The sequence below is a fragment of the Scomber japonicus genome, chromosome 18 (genome assembly GCF_027409825.1).
Source record: "Scomber japonicus isolate fScoJap1 chromosome 18, fScoJap1.pri, whole genome shotgun sequence".
Lineage (NCBI taxonomy): Eukaryota > Metazoa > Chordata > Actinopteri > Scombriformes > Scombridae > Scomber > Scomber japonicus.
In genome coordinates this window covers 22,074,545-22,092,851 of record NC_070595.1, presented here as the reverse complement: position 1 = coordinate 22,092,851, position 18,307 = coordinate 22,074,545, and the positions used below count along the sequence as shown (strand labels likewise).

The following is an 18,307-nucleotide window of genomic DNA, read 5'->3' as shown; positions in this document are numbered from 1 at the left end:
CCGGTCAGCGTGACCGCTCCAGTTCCGTTAAGGTCTGTGCTTTCCCAATGTGTCATTATGGTTTCTTTATCCATTACAGATTTGTTCTTCTGATTTGTTTGATTGTGTTATTAAAAGTTGATCATCCTTATTTTGGGCAGATCATTATTGTACTGTTGTTGCCCGATAGGAAGAAACAGCTGACGAACAACAGAGGTTCATGAATATGATCAGCTATGGCCAACGTGGAAGCATGGATGACCAGCGCTGTTCCCTGGATGTTTCCAGGAGTGCACCCTGCACACCTAGACACACAGACAGAAAACATGCTGCAAGTACATTAAACACAGGTGAATGATTAATATAACTGGCTGTATTCATAAATATTTCTGTAAACATTTACAGAATTGTGTTGCAATTCTTTCAGTTGCCTCTTCTTTATGACAGAGCCCATTTCAGACAAGTTGCATTGCCTATATAGTTACTTAACGATTACACACATTTTCACATTTCATCTTCCCAGGTTCAGATTCTGAAATGCTCTTCAGCCTCCTGGCCAACACACAGAGCCAACGGCTCGATGACCAGCGAGTATCTCTTCAGTCATTACCAGGATTACAGAAAGTAAATCCTAAATCTACAGCTGAAGAAGATTCTTTGACTTACATGGTCTCTAAAGTTCAGGTTAGTACTTCCAACATTTCTTTAAATGGACCAATATGTAATTTATTAACTATACTAACTCATAAAATGACCATGATATGTTATCAGAGATTAAAGGAACATGCTAAATTGAAATACTGGCTTCTGCGACTATAATACTACAGCCAGTATGTTCTCCTTTGAAATTTCTGTTCCGGTGCCCAGTGCTCATTCAACCTGATCGTGGTGCTGGCACATAATGTGTTAAAATTACGTGCCAGCACCACGATCAGGTTGAACCACCATGTAACATGGTATTAAGAGGTTGTTGTGCAGTGTTAAGAGGCCATGGACATCCCATTTCAACACCCCCAGATGTATGAAACTTTGGCACACAAACACAGTGCTGCCATGGAAGCAAGCAAACAAACTGGACCAACTGAGATAGATTTTCACCCGACCTAAAAACATGCATGAGCTTTGAGTCTGGGGAGGAGGGGACGGGGGAGACAACTCTGTCCAATATTATGAATTTGGACTGCAATACCCATTTTAAACACATATCAAATCCAAAATAGTGACCTTTGTCTTCCTTACAAAATACACAAATGCAATGTAATTTTTTGCGCGATGAAAAATGCCAAAGAGCCATAAATTTACAGCTAGCAGTATCACTCTTCCCCATGTTTTGGATGCGTGAAAGTCTGTTTCCATGGAAATGTCATGTCAATGCCATCAACTTACATCATGTAGCCTTAAGAATAGCTGACATGGGACAGTTGACTGGGACTGACATGGGACTATATACATTGAATAAAAATTATGGAAAATTGTCTACTCAATTTTCAGGGTTCCAGAATGGAGGACCAAAGGTGCACCTTACCCAAGCTCCAGACACCAGAGGCCCAGTCTTCATCACAAAAGGATAAGCCTGCGATTGTTTCAGGCCCTCCACGTTCATCCTCCTTCAGCCCTGGCTCAGATATACAACATTCAAAGAGCAAAGATAAAGCATCTCCAAAAAAGGTAAAGCCACAGCTTTCAGTTTTAGCCTTGGGAGGTAAAGACATCCACATTTAAAACAATGATGTTTTAGATCTGCAAGCTTAATGCCTTCTTTTTACCATCTAGGTCATGACTTCAACTGAACAGCAGGATTTTTTTTCCTTCATGAATCATGCCCAGCGTGGGCGAATGGATGAACAGCGATGTGTATTAAAGGTTAACCCGAGTCCCAAGTCTACACCCAAACACAAGACTACTGAGAGTACAGTGCCCAAAGGTTAGAGATTTGCTTTTTTAGTTGTTAAAATTATCGTTTAATTACTCATTTTATTATTATTTAGTAACTCTTTACACATTTGATCATATAGCTAATATGTCTCTTTTGTACTCTCCCAGGTACAGATTCTGAAAAGTTCTTCAGCCTGCTGGCCAACTCTCAGGGCCGACGGTTTGATGACCAGCGAGTAACTCTTCCTTCGTTGCCAGGGATACAGAATGGAGGCACAACAACAGCTGCTGCAGAGACAGATCCAAGTTACTTGTTTTACATGGTCTCCAAAGTCCAGGTTAGCCCCATATGTATCATGGTGTAAAGACCATTGTGAAAAGTTGTTGACTGTTTTTGTCATTTTATTCTTCACACATTTAATTGCTAATATACACCCAACTGTTATGATACATGACTGTAGTTAATCATGTTTTTCTATCACAGGGTTCAAGGCTGGATGAACAGAGATGTTCTGCACCCCAAATCTCACAGAAGATAGGTACTCCATCTACTCAGCGCAAAGACCATCCTATTTCAGACACATCTAATAAACCTTTCAAAAGGACACCATCCCTAAACCGTGCCAAAACTGACCATCAGCAGGTGAGACACCGTTCTGCACAATGCACAGCTCAGAGTTTTGTCTGTATTCTAATGTCCTGTAAATTTGTGTTCTTATAGTATCAAAATAACATACCGTAAGTGTTGGTGGACAGATAGCCTTTATTTGGTGTGTCATTTCTAAGTTGGCCCACTTCTCATTGCTTTTCACTTCTTTCAATCTTTTCTTTAGGAGGCATCGCCAGCTGAGCAGGAACAGCTCTTTAATATGATAAGTCATGCACAAGGTGGACGTATGGATGAGCAACGCTGCTCTTTACAACCCAACAGAAGCACACCTGTCACACCCACACACAATGGAAGTGCTTTAAATAATGGACCCACAGGTCAGAAAAACACAGAGCACATGGGGTCAAGTATGGGTTTTCTTCTCCGAGATACCACTAAAATAACATTTGACTCTCTGTAACAGGTGCAGAAGCTGACGCATTCTTTAAAATGATTGCCTCCAGTCAGAGCGGACGGTTAGACGATCAGCGTATTGCACTTCCTCCCCTGCCCAGGATACATGGGAATTCTGAAGGAAAACAAACTAGGAGTCATACAAAAGTTGGAATCCCAGTAAGTTATATCCTATTAAAATAATAAGTGGTGTGAACAAAAAGAATATCTTAAATGGTAAATGGACTGTACTTTTCTACATTACATCTCATTCACCCATTCACACACTGATGGCAGGGGCTACCACACAGGGTGCCAACCTGCACATCAGGAGGAAGTTCTTATTCATACAGTGTTGGCACAGCAATGGGAGCAATTTTTTGTTAAGTGTTGACATTGTCATGTGGACTGGAGGAGCTGGGAATCGATCCTTCAAATTAGAAGACGACCACTCTACCGCCTGAGCCACAGCCGCCCCCTTTGTGTCATCTAACACTGGTGTTAGGAGCAATATTTGACAGCTCTGTCTTAAATGTATTTCCATTTTATTTTTGTGATTGTCCTCCTCCAAGGTTAATGGTAGAACATGATGTGCAGACATTCTTGTGACTACAATACTGTAACTTGAGAACTATTCAAGGCAGAAATTTCATCCTTGAACCCACATTTCCCCCTCTAGAATAGTTGAGCAGAATAGGTTTTGTTACACCGTCATGGCTCCTCAGTTCTAAATGTGATGCACATTTATCACTGGTGTTAGGAGGAATATTTGACAGCTCTGTCTTTTTCTTCTGCAAGGCTCCTGCCCCACACATCACTGTGGCTGAAAGTACACCAACAACATCAATGAACTCCAGACCTTCCTCTCAACCCCAAATTGCAGAATCTGGCTCCCCGAGACCTCTGCCCAAGTCTGCTTCATTCACCCCCGAGACAGAATATCAGAAGCAAAATTCCCCAGGACAGGTAAAAAGTTTCCCTCAAATGCAAAACTCTTTTCACCATGTGTGAGTGCTGGAAATATGAATATACAGAGGTCATATGAAAGGGTCAGTAAATTAATGTACTTACCAATCTGGTTCATCTTTAGGGCTTTACATATACGTACATCAAATGATATATCATTATATATTTAGGCAAAGTGACCGTAGCCTATTCCAGATAGTGGTTTCAATAAGGGGGAGGGAATGCTGCTCTTTTGGTGTCTCCTATGTGAGGTTTGCTGAGGTGACTTTCTTGTTGTGATTTTAAAATGTTATCTTAATGCAATAGTCACTGAAACACTTCATATAGAACAATGACATGATGTTTCTTCACAGCTCACAGTGAAGGTGTCTATGAGCTTCACACCACGGCAGGTAAGCTATGCCATAGCTTGTGATGATATGTGAACTTTTTGCCAAAGGATGTAATCTTTATGATAGATGTGTGCTTTCATCAATTCTTATTTGACTCTTTTATCTGTTAAAGGGACATAAGCATTTCGACCAGCCGTGTACATTCCCAGAAGTCTTCCTCACTTTAGGAGCCCCAGGAGATAATTTTGTGATCCCTCTGAGCCCAGCACCTGGCAGACCCCTTTCCTTCAACTTAAACCTTGTGCCAAAAGAAGATATTAAATCCGGCCTCTGCTCTCCAAGCCACGCCAGTCCCAGCAAGGCCCACTCAAGGCCATCATCTCCCAACCAAGGGGCAACCAATGAACAAGGAAAACATGTGACCAGATGTATCAGTCCTGATGATGACTGCTTCTCTCTGATTGAGAAGGTTCACACAGCCCAGCTGCAGAAGGGGAAGGAAAAGGCAGAACAAGGAAAGGGAAAGGGTGGTGGAAAGAAAGATAAGAAGGATGGTGGAAATAAACAATAGGCACGAGGAATCAATGGAAATGAATATGAGGTGTCAGTAACTGGTTTAACAAAAGTTTATCAGACAATTTTTATAAAATTGTATCTATAGTTGTCATAGACCTACTGTAATTTGGGTAAGCTATTTGTTGAGGCATTTATTTATTTGTTTTTCCTGTTTGATAGTTACATGTTCAATAGATGTACAGTATATATTATCTATTTTGTTTCAAACTCAGTTGTGTAGATGAGAAATCATTGCTTTACTTTTTTAAAACAATAACTGTTAACAATAATACTGCATTATTAATATTAGCTGCTCATACAAAGAGAGAAATTGTAAGGAGGTTACGCTCATAACTCTGGCAAACTGTGTGACACTATGAAGAAAAACAAAAAAACAATAAAGAGAAATGACAACATTAAATGTCATCAACAGTTCATATTTTCTTTTGATGAGTTGAACCACATGCATAATGAATGAAAGACCCTGTTTCATTCATTTATGCATCACAGCTGGAGCACATAATGGAAAATGGGTGTAACGTTTGATCTTAATTGACATTGCAGCAAAGAATTTATGGCAATTATTTGCCAGATTGGTCTTATTGATACAAAGTGTTATAGTTTCATGTAACTGTTATCTAAGCTAGCTGGTGTATCTGAGGTTTAATATGAAAAGCAAGAAGTAAAAAGACAACAGAACACTTAAGATTTTTCAACATTTATTTAAGATTTACAGAAGATAATTCTCAAGCAGCTCATATTATATGAACTTTATTGAAATGATTCAGCTGGATCTTGTCTTATTCAGCAGAGTCACTTCCCTGGAATTAAAATAGATAGATTAATAGATTAATACTTTGCAGTGTTCAGAATGTAGTATAGTATAAATACAACAAACATTCAGTATGTACTGAAAGAAAAAGAAAAACATATTTTATGTGATGTTATAACGAGTTAAAGCATGTACTGTTACAGAAAGATGTTGATTTATTAAGGGTCTGTATATAGTGATTGCACATGGATCTATAAATAGTGTATATGCATTTGTTTGATACATGATATAATTAAATTGAATAAGACAGTTACCTTCCCAGTGTCACGGCTCTTGGCTCTGAGCTTATTGACCTGGGACTCAGCGATGTCAGCACGCTCCTGAGCTTCCTCCATCTCATGCTGGACCTTCCTGAATCTGGATAAGTGAGTATTGGCCTGCTCCTCCTGTAAAGGGTTTGGAGTTTAAATGCTTTGTAATTTTAACATTACATCATATTAGTGTGTTTTTTTCTGCAGTTATTAATTTGTGCTGCATATCTATATGAAAAAATACAAAACATTTCACTCACAGCCTCCTCAGCCTGTCTCTTGTAAGCCTTCACTTTGAGCTGCAGCTTATCCACCAGATCCTGAAGTCTGTGGACATTCTTCTTGTCCTCCTCAGTCTATATAAAAGAAGCAATGTTACTGATGCAGTATAGAAAGAACATTTGGAAATTCGGAAATCAGCATAGTTTTTACTAAAATCAGAGGTTACCTGGTAGGTCAGCTCCTTTACTCTCCTCTCATATTTGCGGACTCCCTTAATAGCATCAGCTCCACGTCTCTGCTCAGCTTCAACTTCAACCTCTAATTCACGCACCTGCAATGTAACAATAAATAACCAAAGTTTTGTACCAGGAAGGATTTCAGTTAAGAGAAAGAAAAAGCAGAATTTGATGAGTTTGAAGTATGTTTTTATCCTTGGACTATATGGGCATTTATTATAAATATAGTACATACCCTTGACTCCAGTTTCTGAAGCTGCTTCTTGCCACCCTTCATGGCCAGGTTCTCAGCCTCATCCAAACGGTGCTGCAGGTCCTTGACTGTGACCTCCAGGTTCTTCTTCATCCTCTCCAGGTGAGCACTGGTGTCTTGCTCCTTCTTCAGCTCCTCAGCCATCATGGCAGCCTGAAATAAAGAGAAGTTTTCGATTGCAAATTTAAATTATAATGAGTTTATTATACTATTAGTTTATGGCCTCATACAAACATATTTAATTATTCATAAAACTGAAGAATTACAGGTGTAAACTTACATCAGTGATAGCCTTTTTGGCTTTCTCCTCAGCATTTCTTGCCTCCTGAACTGCATCGTCCACTTCACCCTGAACCTGCACAAAGTCGGCCTCCAGCTTCTTCTTGGTGTTCAGCAGGCTGGTGTTCTGAATATTTGAGAAAATATACATTTAACATTATATATATATACATTATAACCACCTTTTTCTAATTTTTCTTTAGGTATGAATAAAACATTTTGAACTTCATTTTCTCTTTCACCAAATGACATAACATTACATCATAATAACATAAATCAACTGATCTACAACAAAAAACATTACTGCAGGTTTAGTGGTGGTGTATGGGATGACACACTCGTGTGCATTGGTGGCTGAAGTGTAACTATGCCATCAAAATCCTTTCATACATAAGAAAATATATGTATATATGATGCATTTTCAAAACATTAGGGTCTTAGTATTTATGAAAACAAACCTGAGAGTGAAGCAGTCCAACACGTTCACTAGCATCAACCAACTCCTGCTCAGCCATTTTGCGTCCCCTCTCTGTCTGCTCCAGAGCGGCTCTGAGCTCCTCAATCTCAGCCACCATCAGGCCATTCCTGCGCTCCACCATGGCGACCTGCTCCTTCATGTCTTCCTGTCCTCTGACAGCATCATCAAGGTGCAGTTGGGCATCCTGACAACAAATAGATATATGTTAACCTTCATTACTCTGAAACCATTTCTTCATTCAGTGATCAGTGTGAAACTCACCTTGAGCTGTCCTTGGACATTCCTCAGTTGTTTCTGAGCCTCAGCAGACTGCCTATTGGCATGGCTTAGCTGAATCTCCATCTCATTCAGATCTCCCTCCATCTTCTTCTTGATTCTAAGGGCATCATTCCTGCTCCTGACTTCAGAATCGAGAGTGCTCTGCATGGAGTCAGTCACCCTCTGGCTGTTCCTCTTGATTTGCTCCATCTCCTCGTCCTTTTCTGCCAGCTTCCTGTCTACTTCACCTTTGACCTGGTTTAGTTCAAGCTGAATACGAAGAATTTTGGACTCCTCGTGCTCCAGCGTACCCTGCAAGAAAAGCCATCTTTGTATAGCTAAATACCAAAATGGCAGTTCTGTCACAGCAACAAAACTCATTTGAATTATTTCAATAACAAACAAACAAAATAAAAAATACCTCTGCCTCCTCCAGGGCAGTCTGGATTTCAGCCTTTTCACTTTCTACAGTCTTCTTGGCTTTTTCAAGCTCATGGATATTTTTTCCAGTCTCCCCAATCTGTTCAGTCAGATCTGAGATCTCCTCTTCAGGGTTAAAAAAAGATATTCTTATAGCACATTCTTATATGCTGCATAACTGGTAATGACTGATTATTTTTCTTTCAAATGTAGATTGTAATTGACTTACGTTGCAGGTTCTTGTTCTCTCTCTTCATGGTCTCCAGATGATCCAGAGCCTCCTCATAAGAGTTCTTCATCTTAAACAGTTCAGTGCTGAGAGAGCGAGCCTCCTTCTGGGCTCCTTCCAGCTCTGCCTGGCCCTCCTCATATTTCTGTTTCCATTCTGCAAGGACCTAGAATTATATAGATTAATAACAATAATTAATTATCTCGATAAATTTGTGTTTCATTCAAACCAGTGTGGTTCTGATTTCCTGTTACCTTATCAAAGTTCCTCTGCTTCTTGTCAAGGTTGGCAGCCAGAGAATTAGCTCTCTCTACATCAATCATGAGGTCCTCTACTTCACCCTGTAACCTCTGCTTGGTCTTCTCCAGAGAGGCACACTTTGAGTTCACAGCCTCAATGGACTCCTCAGCATCCTGCAGACGCTGAGCAAGCTTTTTCCTGTAGTGAGCAAGTTTTAGTTAAAAAAAAATATATATATATATATAATTCCACATATTGATCCTGAATTGTCTGAAAAGCAAACAAAGTCATTTATAAGTATTTATCTACTTGGCCTCCTCCAGCTCCTCAGTGCGCTGGATAGCATCAGTCTCATATTTGGTTCTCCACTGAGCCACTTCACTGTTGGCCTTGGACATTCCTCGCTGCAGCTCAGCTTTAGCCTCTTGCTCCTCCTCAAACTGCTCTCTGAGCAGATCACAGTCATGGCGGGCTGACTGAACAGCATGGGCCAGTGCATTTTTGGCCTAATGAACATGGCAAGAGGCATTTTAATTGTCTTAACATATTCTGGCAAATACACAAGTATAGTATGTTGTTACATTAACAAAATATCCAATCCCGCCAAGTAGCTTAATTTTGTCATGTTAACTAAGAAGTAGGAGATATTTGAATTTAAATCTTTAATTAGATTCAGGTTTTTTTGAAGCATATCTGATGATTTGACACACAGTCCAATTACACTTAATTATAGCAGACAATGCCAATATAAGATCTTCTACCTTCACTTCCTCCTCAATGTGTCTCTTAAGTTCCTCGATCTGCTGAGTGTAAGCCTGTTTGCCTCTAGTCAGCTGGGAAATGAGAGCTTCTTTCTCCTCAATCTGGCGAGCAAACTCACCTGCACAAATAAGAGTAAGAATACAATTTGAATATCGTCTTACAGTAAAAAGAAAACAGACTATTTGAAACTATATCACAACACACAAGTCAAAAAAGTGTACAAATGGAAAGGCTATAGTCAATACATGAAAACATGGTGGATTATATATATATATATATATGTGTGCAAAACATATGTGCAAACACTGATTTATATCATATTATACATTTCACATCTTTGGGTACACACCATTCTCTGTTTGCAGTCTTGCCCTCTGAGCGCTAAAGTCATTCAACTGGCGAACATTCTCATCATTTTTGGACTTAATTTCACTTAATTGGTCTTCAAGGGTTCTGCACATTTTCTCCAGATTGCCCTGTATTGTACAAAAGTATATATAATAATCTGTACATGACACAAATAAAGTGAACATGGAGGTAGTCTTCATTTATTCTAAACTTTTTCATATTTGGATATACCTTTGCTTTAGCTACAGCCTCCATGTTGCTGGAAAGATCATCAATCTCCATCTTGTACTCGCTCTTCTCCTTCTCCAGCTTCTGCTTGACACGCTGGAGGTTGTCAATCTGCTCTCCCAGCTCTGCAACACTGTCGGCCTGCTTCTTGCGGAGAGCTGCTGCAGTAGCTTCATGCTGGAGGGTTGACTCTTCAAGGTCACGACGCAGCTTCTGGAACTCAGCTTCACGCTTCTTGTTCATCTCAATCTGAGCGGCTGTTGCTCCACCAGCTTCCTCAAGCCTCTCACTGATCTCCTCAAGTTCCCTGGAGAGGTCGGCTCTCTGCTTCTCCACCTTAGCCCGAGCAGCACGTTCAGCCTCAATTTCTTCTTCCAGCTCCTCAATACGTGCCTAGATTTGATTATGGTAATATCAAGAAGGATTGTTAACTGGTTTAAATGGTTTTTCCGTCACTGAGTATAATATTCATATGAAATACTAACCTGGAGCTCCTTGATTTTCTTCTGAAGCTGAGCACCAAGAGACTGTTCATCCTCAATTTTGCTGAGCAGCTGGCTGGTCTCAAAGTCTTTCCTTAATGCAGAGAGCAAAAAGAAATGCTTAATGGCTGACACATCTCTGACTTTCTGTAAATGAACTTTATCAGTGACTTAATTTTGTACTTACTTTTTGAGTTTCTCCTCAGATTGCTGCTTGTCATTCTCCAGATCCATTATGGATTCCTGGGCCAGTTTCAGATCTCCCTCAAGCTTCCTCTTGGCTCTCTCAAGGTCCATACGGAGCTTCTTTTCTTGCTCCAGTGATCCCTCAAGCTTTTGAGATAATATTATAATGTTAATATAAAATAATGTTTGGTATTGTCAGTGTCAATTCTCACTAAAGTTAACAATACAAACACATTATCAAAAGCAATGTTTCCTCACATCATCCACTTGTTGTTCCAGCTTAGTCTTGGACTTGGTCAGAGTGTTGACTTTGTCCTCCTCTGCCTGGAGATCATCCAGTGTTTGCTGGTGAGCCTCTTGGAGGGCTTTCTTCTCCTTGGTCAACTTGGCAAGAGACTCATCTTGAGATGCCATCTCCTCTGTCAGGTTTTTCACCTGAAATATTGTGAAAAGTTTAACATTTCCAACATTTCCATTTCTATATTTTTATGTAAAGTACAAACAGTACAAATAAATGAAACCTTGTTTTCGGTGGCATGTTTCTCCTTCTCCACTTTAGCCAAGGTGAGCTCCAAATCATCAATATCTTTCTTCAGCTCAGAGCATTCATCCTCCAGCTTCCTCTTCTTGGCAGTCAGCTCAGCATTGATTTCCTCTTCATCTTCCAGTCTCTCAGTTGTCTCTTTGAGTTTGGCCTCAAGTTGGATCTTGCTCTTAATCAGACCTTCACACCTTTCTTCAGCATCTGAGAGGTTCTCAGATTCCTAAGATTTGAACATACATGTGGTATTAGTTTGGATGATAAATATTTCACAACTTACATTAAGTAGCAGCAAAACATCTAAAATTGGCAAATAGAAGTGTGCATTTTACTCACAGATGCCACTTGCAGTTGCAGGTCATTCTTTTCCTGCAGAAGGGAAACCATCTTCTCCTCCAGCTCCTTCTTCTTGGCCAGAGCAGTAGTCAGGTCTGACTGCATCTTCCCATAGTTCTCCTTCATCGCGACCAGCTCCTTCTCAGTCTCAGCACTCTTCAGAAGAGGCTTGATCTTGAAGTACAGATGCATCCACGGCCAGTTCTTCACGTTCATAAATGAGCGGATGTTGTACTGGACAGTGAAGATGGCATCTCTGAAAGAATAGCATCAATTGATATTTTTGGTTTGACATCACCTTGGAATTCAAGAGGCAATTCAGTGTGTACTGTATGATATTCGTACCTCCTCTCCATCATCTTAACAAACTCTTTCCTCATGAGGAATCCTCTGCAGAGAGCTTGAGTCATGGTCACCAGGCTAGCCAGTTTGTCATCTCTCATCTCCTCCAGGGTACCCAGTAGACCAGCTTTGAAGAACACCTATGATGTGAAGTGATTGAAAGTAGTTATTAGCAGACATGGCTACAATGGGAGTCATGCACAAGATAAATGTTTTGATATTGTTCAAAGAAACACACCTTTGTGTGTCCAAACTTGTATTGAGTGTGATCCACATCAATAGAGCCTAGCAGCTTCTCAGAAGCTTTCTTGTTGTCAATGAACTGTCCCTCAGGGATGACGCTGGCATTCAATACTTTGTATCTAGAAAATATTGTGTTGTTACTTACAGTGACCCCATATCTTGGTGGGCTGTTTTTAACTCAACTGAAATCAACTTGATTTGCTTTTATTAAATTATATCACCTCTGCTTGAAGTCAGCATATAGGATTCTGCTGGGGAAGCCCTTTCTGCAGATTCTGATGCCTTCCAGCACACCGTTACACCTCAGCTGATGGATGACCAAGAAGTTCTCCATAAGGCCTGCACATTATACAAGATAATTCAGTTTAATAACAATTCAGGTATTCATTTTCAGTGATTATATCTCTAGAAAAAAAAGCAAACACAAAAACACCAAACCTGGAGTCTTTGTTTCATTGGGAATCAGGCAGCGCACAAAGTGAGGATGAGTGCTCCTCAAGTTGGTCATCAGCTTGCCCAAGTTCTCCTGGGGATGAAGTGTTGTCAATTCAAAAATGTCACCTTCAAAACATTCAACAGTCAGGCTTAATTTGATCAGTATTGTTGCAAAAGTTAAACTTACCCTGAAAAGAGCAGACACAGTCTGGAAGGAACCACCCTTCTTCTTTCCAGCCTTTTTGCCACCAGCACCACCAGCAGTCTCTGTTTTCCAAAACAGAGTTCCACTAAGTCATTAACTTTTTATTAATTGTTCAGGGTTTCATGTTCAAGGAAACCAATATTTGATCAAAAATGCAATGCATTAGCTTCATACCATCAGCTGAAAAATGAGATGCATACAGGAAGCACAGAAGTTTGTTTGAGGACTTCTGGTAGAGCTGCACAACTGAGTCATTCAGGGGGTCCTTGTTCTTGTCCAACCAGCCATTGATATTGTAGTCCACTGTACCAGCATAGTGAACCAGGGAGAAGTGAGCCTCAGCCTTGCCCTTTGCAGGCTTTGGCTTCTCAAACGCCTTGGTCTTGCCAAGATGCTGATCATGCAGCTTGTTCTTGAAAGAAGTATCTGTAGCCTTGGGGAACATGCACTCCTCTTCAAGGATGGAGAAGATGCCCATTGGCTGAGGGGGAAATGATTAATTGAGTATTTAGCCTGTACTGAAAGCAAGAGTTTAGTTCTACCTGGCTGTGTCTTACCTTCTCAATAAGCTCAATGCAGGCAGCCAAGTCCATACCAAAGTCAATGAATTCCCATTGAATTCCCTCTTTCTTGTACTCCTCTTGCTCCAGGACAAACATGTGGTGGTTGAAGAACTGTTGCAGTTTCTCATTGGTGAAGTTGATGCACAGTTGCTCCAGGCTGTTGAACTGTAATAATGGTGATATAATCAGTCATAGAAAAACAATGTTGATGTGATGCAACTCAAATATTCTTCAGATCACTCACATCAAAGATCTCAAATCCAGCGATATCCAACACTCCAATGAAGAACTGTCTTGGCTGCTTTGTGTCCAGCATCTCATTGATACGGATGACCATCCACAAGAACATTTTCTCATAGACAGACTTGCACAGAGCACTGACAGAATTGTTAACCTAGAGGAAGAGGCAAAAGACTGTATATAACCTTTTTTTATGCACATTGCTTCCAGAGCTTTAACAATCAATCAGTTAATCGGCAGACAGAAGATGAATCAACAACTATTTTGATCATTAGTTAATTCCTAAAAGTCCCTTTTTCTGGTGAAAATGCCAAACCTTCAATGGTTCCAGTTTCTTAAGCATTCACTGTTTCTCCATTTTACATGAGTGTAAACTGAGTACATTTGTGTTTCATTGGCATTTTTCAATATTTTGATATTTTATAGATCTACAATGTAGTGTGCTGACACAAAGACAATAAAAAAATTGTTAGTTGCAGCTCTAATAGCTTGATCTTCAAACATTTTAGTTTTTGTAAAGTCATTTACCTGTGGAACAGTCTGACCTTTGGTCACAAATTCATTTCCGACCTTGACTCTGGGATAGCACAGAGCTTTCAGCATGTCAGCTGAGTTCAGGCCCATGAGGTAAGCGATTTTATCAGCCTCTGAATGAAAGACAGAGCTTTTTACTTTTTATGAAGTAACAAAACAACAATGTATGTGGTATTGTGTACACTGATTGTCAGAACTCCTTTGTAGCTCAGAAATGTTGCTTAAGATATTCAAAAAATATAACCCATTGTTGTAGCAGGGTGATGAATTGTTATCAAGTTTATGCAAAAACTCAGTGCTCTTTTTGTAATATTGTAATATTTTTGTGAACCTGCTGTAATGTGCTGTGATGTAAAATATAACAATATGATTACAATTACCCTCATTGCCATCAGGTTCAGCCTGCTCCTCACGCTGCTTCTGCTTGAATTTCATGTTGCCATGATGCATCACAGCACCAGTCAGCTTGTAGATGCCAACCTTCTCCTCACCAGTGAAGCCCAAAATGTCTATGGCAGTCTATAAATTATTTAAAGCAGAAATTTAGTTATTCTGACAATAATTTACTTGTGTTCTACAAATTACAATGAACTTACATCTGTTGCAATGAACTCCTCTATATCATTGATGCTTTTGACAGTGATTTCACCCTGACTGATCATATGGTAGTCATAGGGGTTGGTGGTGATCAGAAGAGCCTCTGAAAAACATTAGAGGAAATGCAGTAGTCTATACCAATTCAATTTTTTTCTTGTTATATGATTATTTCATTATAACATACCCAGGAGTTCAGGCTTGTGGCCAGTCATCAGCTGATAGAAGATGTGGTAGCTCCTCTCAGCAGATAGCTGGAAGGTTACACGGGACTTCTCCAGCAGATCTGTTTTGTAGACAATAATTGGTGATGAATGAGCATCAAACAATAGTTAATGCAAGACACTACATTTGTTCACTCATGTTGCCAACTATAAGAAAACTTTTCACAGTGAGAAAAAATAACTCACATGTTTCAATATCAGCTGAAGCCAGCTTTCCAGTGGAGCCAAAGTGGATTCTGATGAATTTACCCTAGACATTAATAAGAAATATGTTAGTTTGACTCTAAATAACAATAAGTATGTGAAAGTTATATATACTTACAAAACGAGAGGAGTTGTCGTTTCTCACGGTTTTTGCATTACCATAGGCCTCCAGCAGAGGGTTGGCTGCAATGATTTGATCTTCCAGCGAACCCTACATAAAATGATTATTAAGCCATATTAAAAAATCCAACAACAATCAGCTGTGGCAATTTTTTTGAACAGACAACCAATTTTACCTGTATCTTGCTCGTCTCTTTTTTACCTCCAGCCACTGCAATTGTTGCAAAGTACTGGATGACACGCTTTGTGTTGACAGTCTTTCCTGCACCGGATTCTCCACTGGGGAATTAAAGGATAATGCTTAGTTGTTGGTTATATAGTTAAGAAATTTCTAAAGAATCATCTTGAGAAGATGTGTTACACTTACGTGATCAGGACAGACTGGTTCTCACGATCTGAAATGTATGCAGTCAGACGCAAGTTAAAACTATACTTGTTGCTGCAGTTATCTATTTTGTCTCATTGAGTTTAACACTAAGTTTGATTTTACCTGTGAGCATGAACTGATAGGCATTGTCAGAGATGGAGAAGATGTGGGGTGGTGCCTCAATCCTCTTTTTGCCTCTGTATGCTCCCACAACCTGAGAATCGTACACAGGAAGCCACTTGTAGGGATTCACGACGACGCAGAAAAGGCCGGAGTAGGTCTGAAAAGGGAAGAGAATTCACTCTAAACTTCATTAAACACATTGCCTCTCCATTTGACTTTGACATTTAAATTTAAGCTTCATTTAGAGTAATGGCTGTAGAAAAAAGAAAACATTATTGGTAAAAGTTTGTTTATGTAAGTAAAGTTTGTCTGTTAACACATAGATCAGAGTTTTTATTCACTCTGATTTATGTTTAAGTTAAACACTCACGTAGATCATCCATGATGCAAAACGCTCTTTGAGGTTATACAACACAGCAGGCTCGTTGAGGTGGGTCATCATGGCCATGTCCTCAATTTTATCATACTTTGGAGGGTTCATGGGATGGATATCATCCTCCTTCACAGTGATAGTCTGAATGGGAAATGAAGTAAAAAATACACATTTTATCAGGACAGTGTTTCAAATGATCTTTTTTGGGATGAATATCATCCTCTTTCACTGTCAGGGTCTCATAACAATTAGTGTAAAAACTCTATCAAGGTTTTAAAAGGACTGTATTTCAAGTGTTCCAAATAAAGTATTCATTCACCTACCTTTCCTGTAATTGTCTCAACAGTGGCTTTGCCACCTTCCCTTTTGGTGAGTTTACCCTTGAGATACATTTCCTGCGGTTCAACCACAAAGAAGGCTGTTTTGGCATCAAATGGAGCAGTTTGAGCTTCAATCCTCTCTTTCTCAGGCTTTCGGAGGTAGATGGCCGCCGGGCCATAGGCCTCCATCTCTGCGTCTGTGCTCATGATAGCACCTCACAAGAGACTGAAAATAAGGAGAACTCTTACATACTGTATTTTTCTTGTATTTCTTTTAATAAATGTTAATTTACTGTTGGTAGGCTCATCAGGTAAGATGTGTTTTGAAAATGTGGATATCAACTGGAATTAACTATGTTTACCTTCTTTGGTCCAAAAAGAAGATGGAATACAGTCAGGCCAGTTCGTTGTGATCCTATTGATAAATGGTAAAGCATGAGTAGCTATATATATCAAAATGTGCGTATCATATTCAGAAATGAAAGGTATCACATGGTGTATAAAAAAACTTATGCTCCATTATGCAATGTAATACAGTGTTTATCATTGATAAATTACCTTTTAGCAATACTAACTACTTGAAGTCTATGTACTCACCTGAGTTGGAAGCCTACCAGTTATTGTCAGAGTCCTGAGCAGCTTCTTTTATAGAGGGGGACTGTCTTCTCAGTAGGTGTGCCCTGCTCAATTTGGTCATGTATTCTTGTCATGTTGCCACTAATCCTGTGACACTGACATTTACAGTGATTATACTGCCTTGTGCATACATTTGTAGCAGTATATTTTTTTCCTGGCATCTGTGCTAAATCTGAATGGTCAAAAAGCAAAGTGTGAGTAAAATGACCTTAAAATTACCTGTTAATGTTAATTACTTTTAAACCTTTGTTCATGTAAAGTTATGTGTTCAATTTTCTAACATATGACAATATGTTGAATACACATCTGTTAAGAAATACAAAACATTTTATTAAATTATAGGATCAATGTTAAATTTCAACTCAGAATATAATTAAGTATTAATACAACATCAATGTATAAATACAGTTTTGTTAATTTCTGTAATGCAGCCATGGGGAAGATTTTTCTTTATGCTTTGGGGAAGCACCAACATGTCACTGGTGTATAGTTGCTAAACATTCATACATGTCAATCTTGGTAGTTCACTGAAACAGGGTCAAACACTGAATTAAAAGATTTTAATTTAGTTAGGATATATTAAACATATTTTTTCTGTTCTAAAATGTTATTATGTTATTTATTAATTACTTATTATTTTCATTTCATTTCATTAAAATATGTTTTATATCATCATTATTTTATCATCTCACAGTGCTTGCCATCAAATGTCACTCAATAATTAGTTGGATATTTGTTGGGTAAAATTGAGAACACATTTTAAGTGCTTGGACAATAAAGATACTTTTCATTACACAGATCTGTCACCAACTTGTTTCAATATTAAAATGTCATTTCCTTAATGATCTCTAGTCTTTGTGGTAATACTCTCAGAGGAGTATGTAATGGCAGGCACAGGCTGTGGTTTTGGAGAAGCATGTAAATGTCACTGGTATACAGTTGCAGGACAACCACACATCTCAGATGTCTGAAATAAAATTGAGGCTGAGCGCCATTCCATAAAAGCTGGGGAGGGATTACATATCGCCTTGGAATGGAGTGGACGAACAGTTGCCATCTAGGCTGGGATAAGACCCAAAATAAGTCTCATGCCAATAAACAAGATGTTAGGGATGCCATCACTCTAATAGAACCATGAATAAGAAGTGTATCCAAGATGAGTGTAACATTAAATTTCAATTCATAATAACTGAGAGAAAATAAATGATTCAACTGTTTTTACCAGTTATCGTCATCCTTTCGGACTCACATGGACTGTTAAGTGAAGCTGCTGTCTTTTATATTTACCTGACCTTTCTTCAAAAAATAAGATGACCTTGAAGCATGACACCCATGTCACCTGAGTAGGTAGGTGGGCTATTGTGCAAACATGTGTTGCGCACATGCTATTCAAACAAGGTCAAAGGTCTTGAGTTTTTTTTTCAGCCAACCTGAAGCATGTGTCCAGCATGCTC

The 18,307-nt window shown here is 39.3% G+C and overlaps 2 protein-coding genes and 1 long non-coding RNA gene across 3 annotated transcripts in view; 1 reads left to right on the top strand and 2 right to left on the bottom strand.

Moving 5' to 3' along the window:
- The first annotated feature begins 3,836 nt into the window (after positions 1-3,836).
- On the top strand, positions 3,837-4,401 carry LOC128379572 (uncharacterized). The gene is made up of 3 exons (XR_008323404.1): positions 3,837-3,862; positions 4,216-4,254; positions 4,367-4,401. It is a non-coding gene; the product is annotated as an uncharacterized LOC128379572 (long non-coding RNA).
- Positions 4,402-5,549: 1,148 nt separating this feature from the next.
- LOC128379518 (myosin heavy chain, fast skeletal muscle-like) lies at positions 5,550-16,424 on the bottom strand. The gene is made up of 39 exons (XM_053339158.1): positions 16,221-16,424; positions 15,895-16,038; positions 15,525-15,681; positions 15,402-15,429; positions 15,211-15,313; positions 15,033-15,125; positions 14,897-14,960; positions 14,674-14,772; positions 14,489-14,592; positions 14,273-14,411; positions 13,887-14,005; positions 13,363-13,512; positions 13,113-13,283; positions 12,730-13,036; positions 12,538-12,617; positions 12,354-12,441; positions 12,137-12,254; positions 11,911-12,034; positions 11,676-11,812; positions 11,331-11,586; positions 10,975-11,217; positions 10,712-10,888; positions 10,455-10,600; positions 10,271-10,361; positions 9,789-10,178; positions 9,559-9,685; positions 9,209-9,327; positions 8,757-8,953; positions 8,462-8,645; positions 8,208-8,373; positions 7,980-8,104; positions 7,562-7,870; positions 7,281-7,484; positions 6,824-6,949; positions 6,526-6,696; positions 6,281-6,385; positions 6,093-6,188; positions 5,836-5,967; positions 5,550-5,570 (listed from the first exon to the last, which is right to left on the bottom strand). The coding sequence occupies exons 1-39, from the start codon at positions 16,422-16,424 to the stop codon at positions 5,550-5,552; spliced, it is 5,814 nt and encodes a 1,937-aa protein (XP_053195133.1).
- Positions 5,952-18,307, bottom strand: part of LOC128379520 (myosin heavy chain, fast skeletal muscle-like) — a 28,652-nt gene continuing 16,296 nt past the window's right edge. The window contains exons 40-41 of the mRNA XM_053339160.1: positions 6,093-6,108; positions 5,952-5,967 (exon numbers count right to left, since the gene is read on the bottom strand). The gene's annotated coding sequence lies outside the window, so the exon portion shown is untranslated. The remainder of the gene's footprint in view (positions 5,968-6,092; positions 6,109-18,307) is intronic.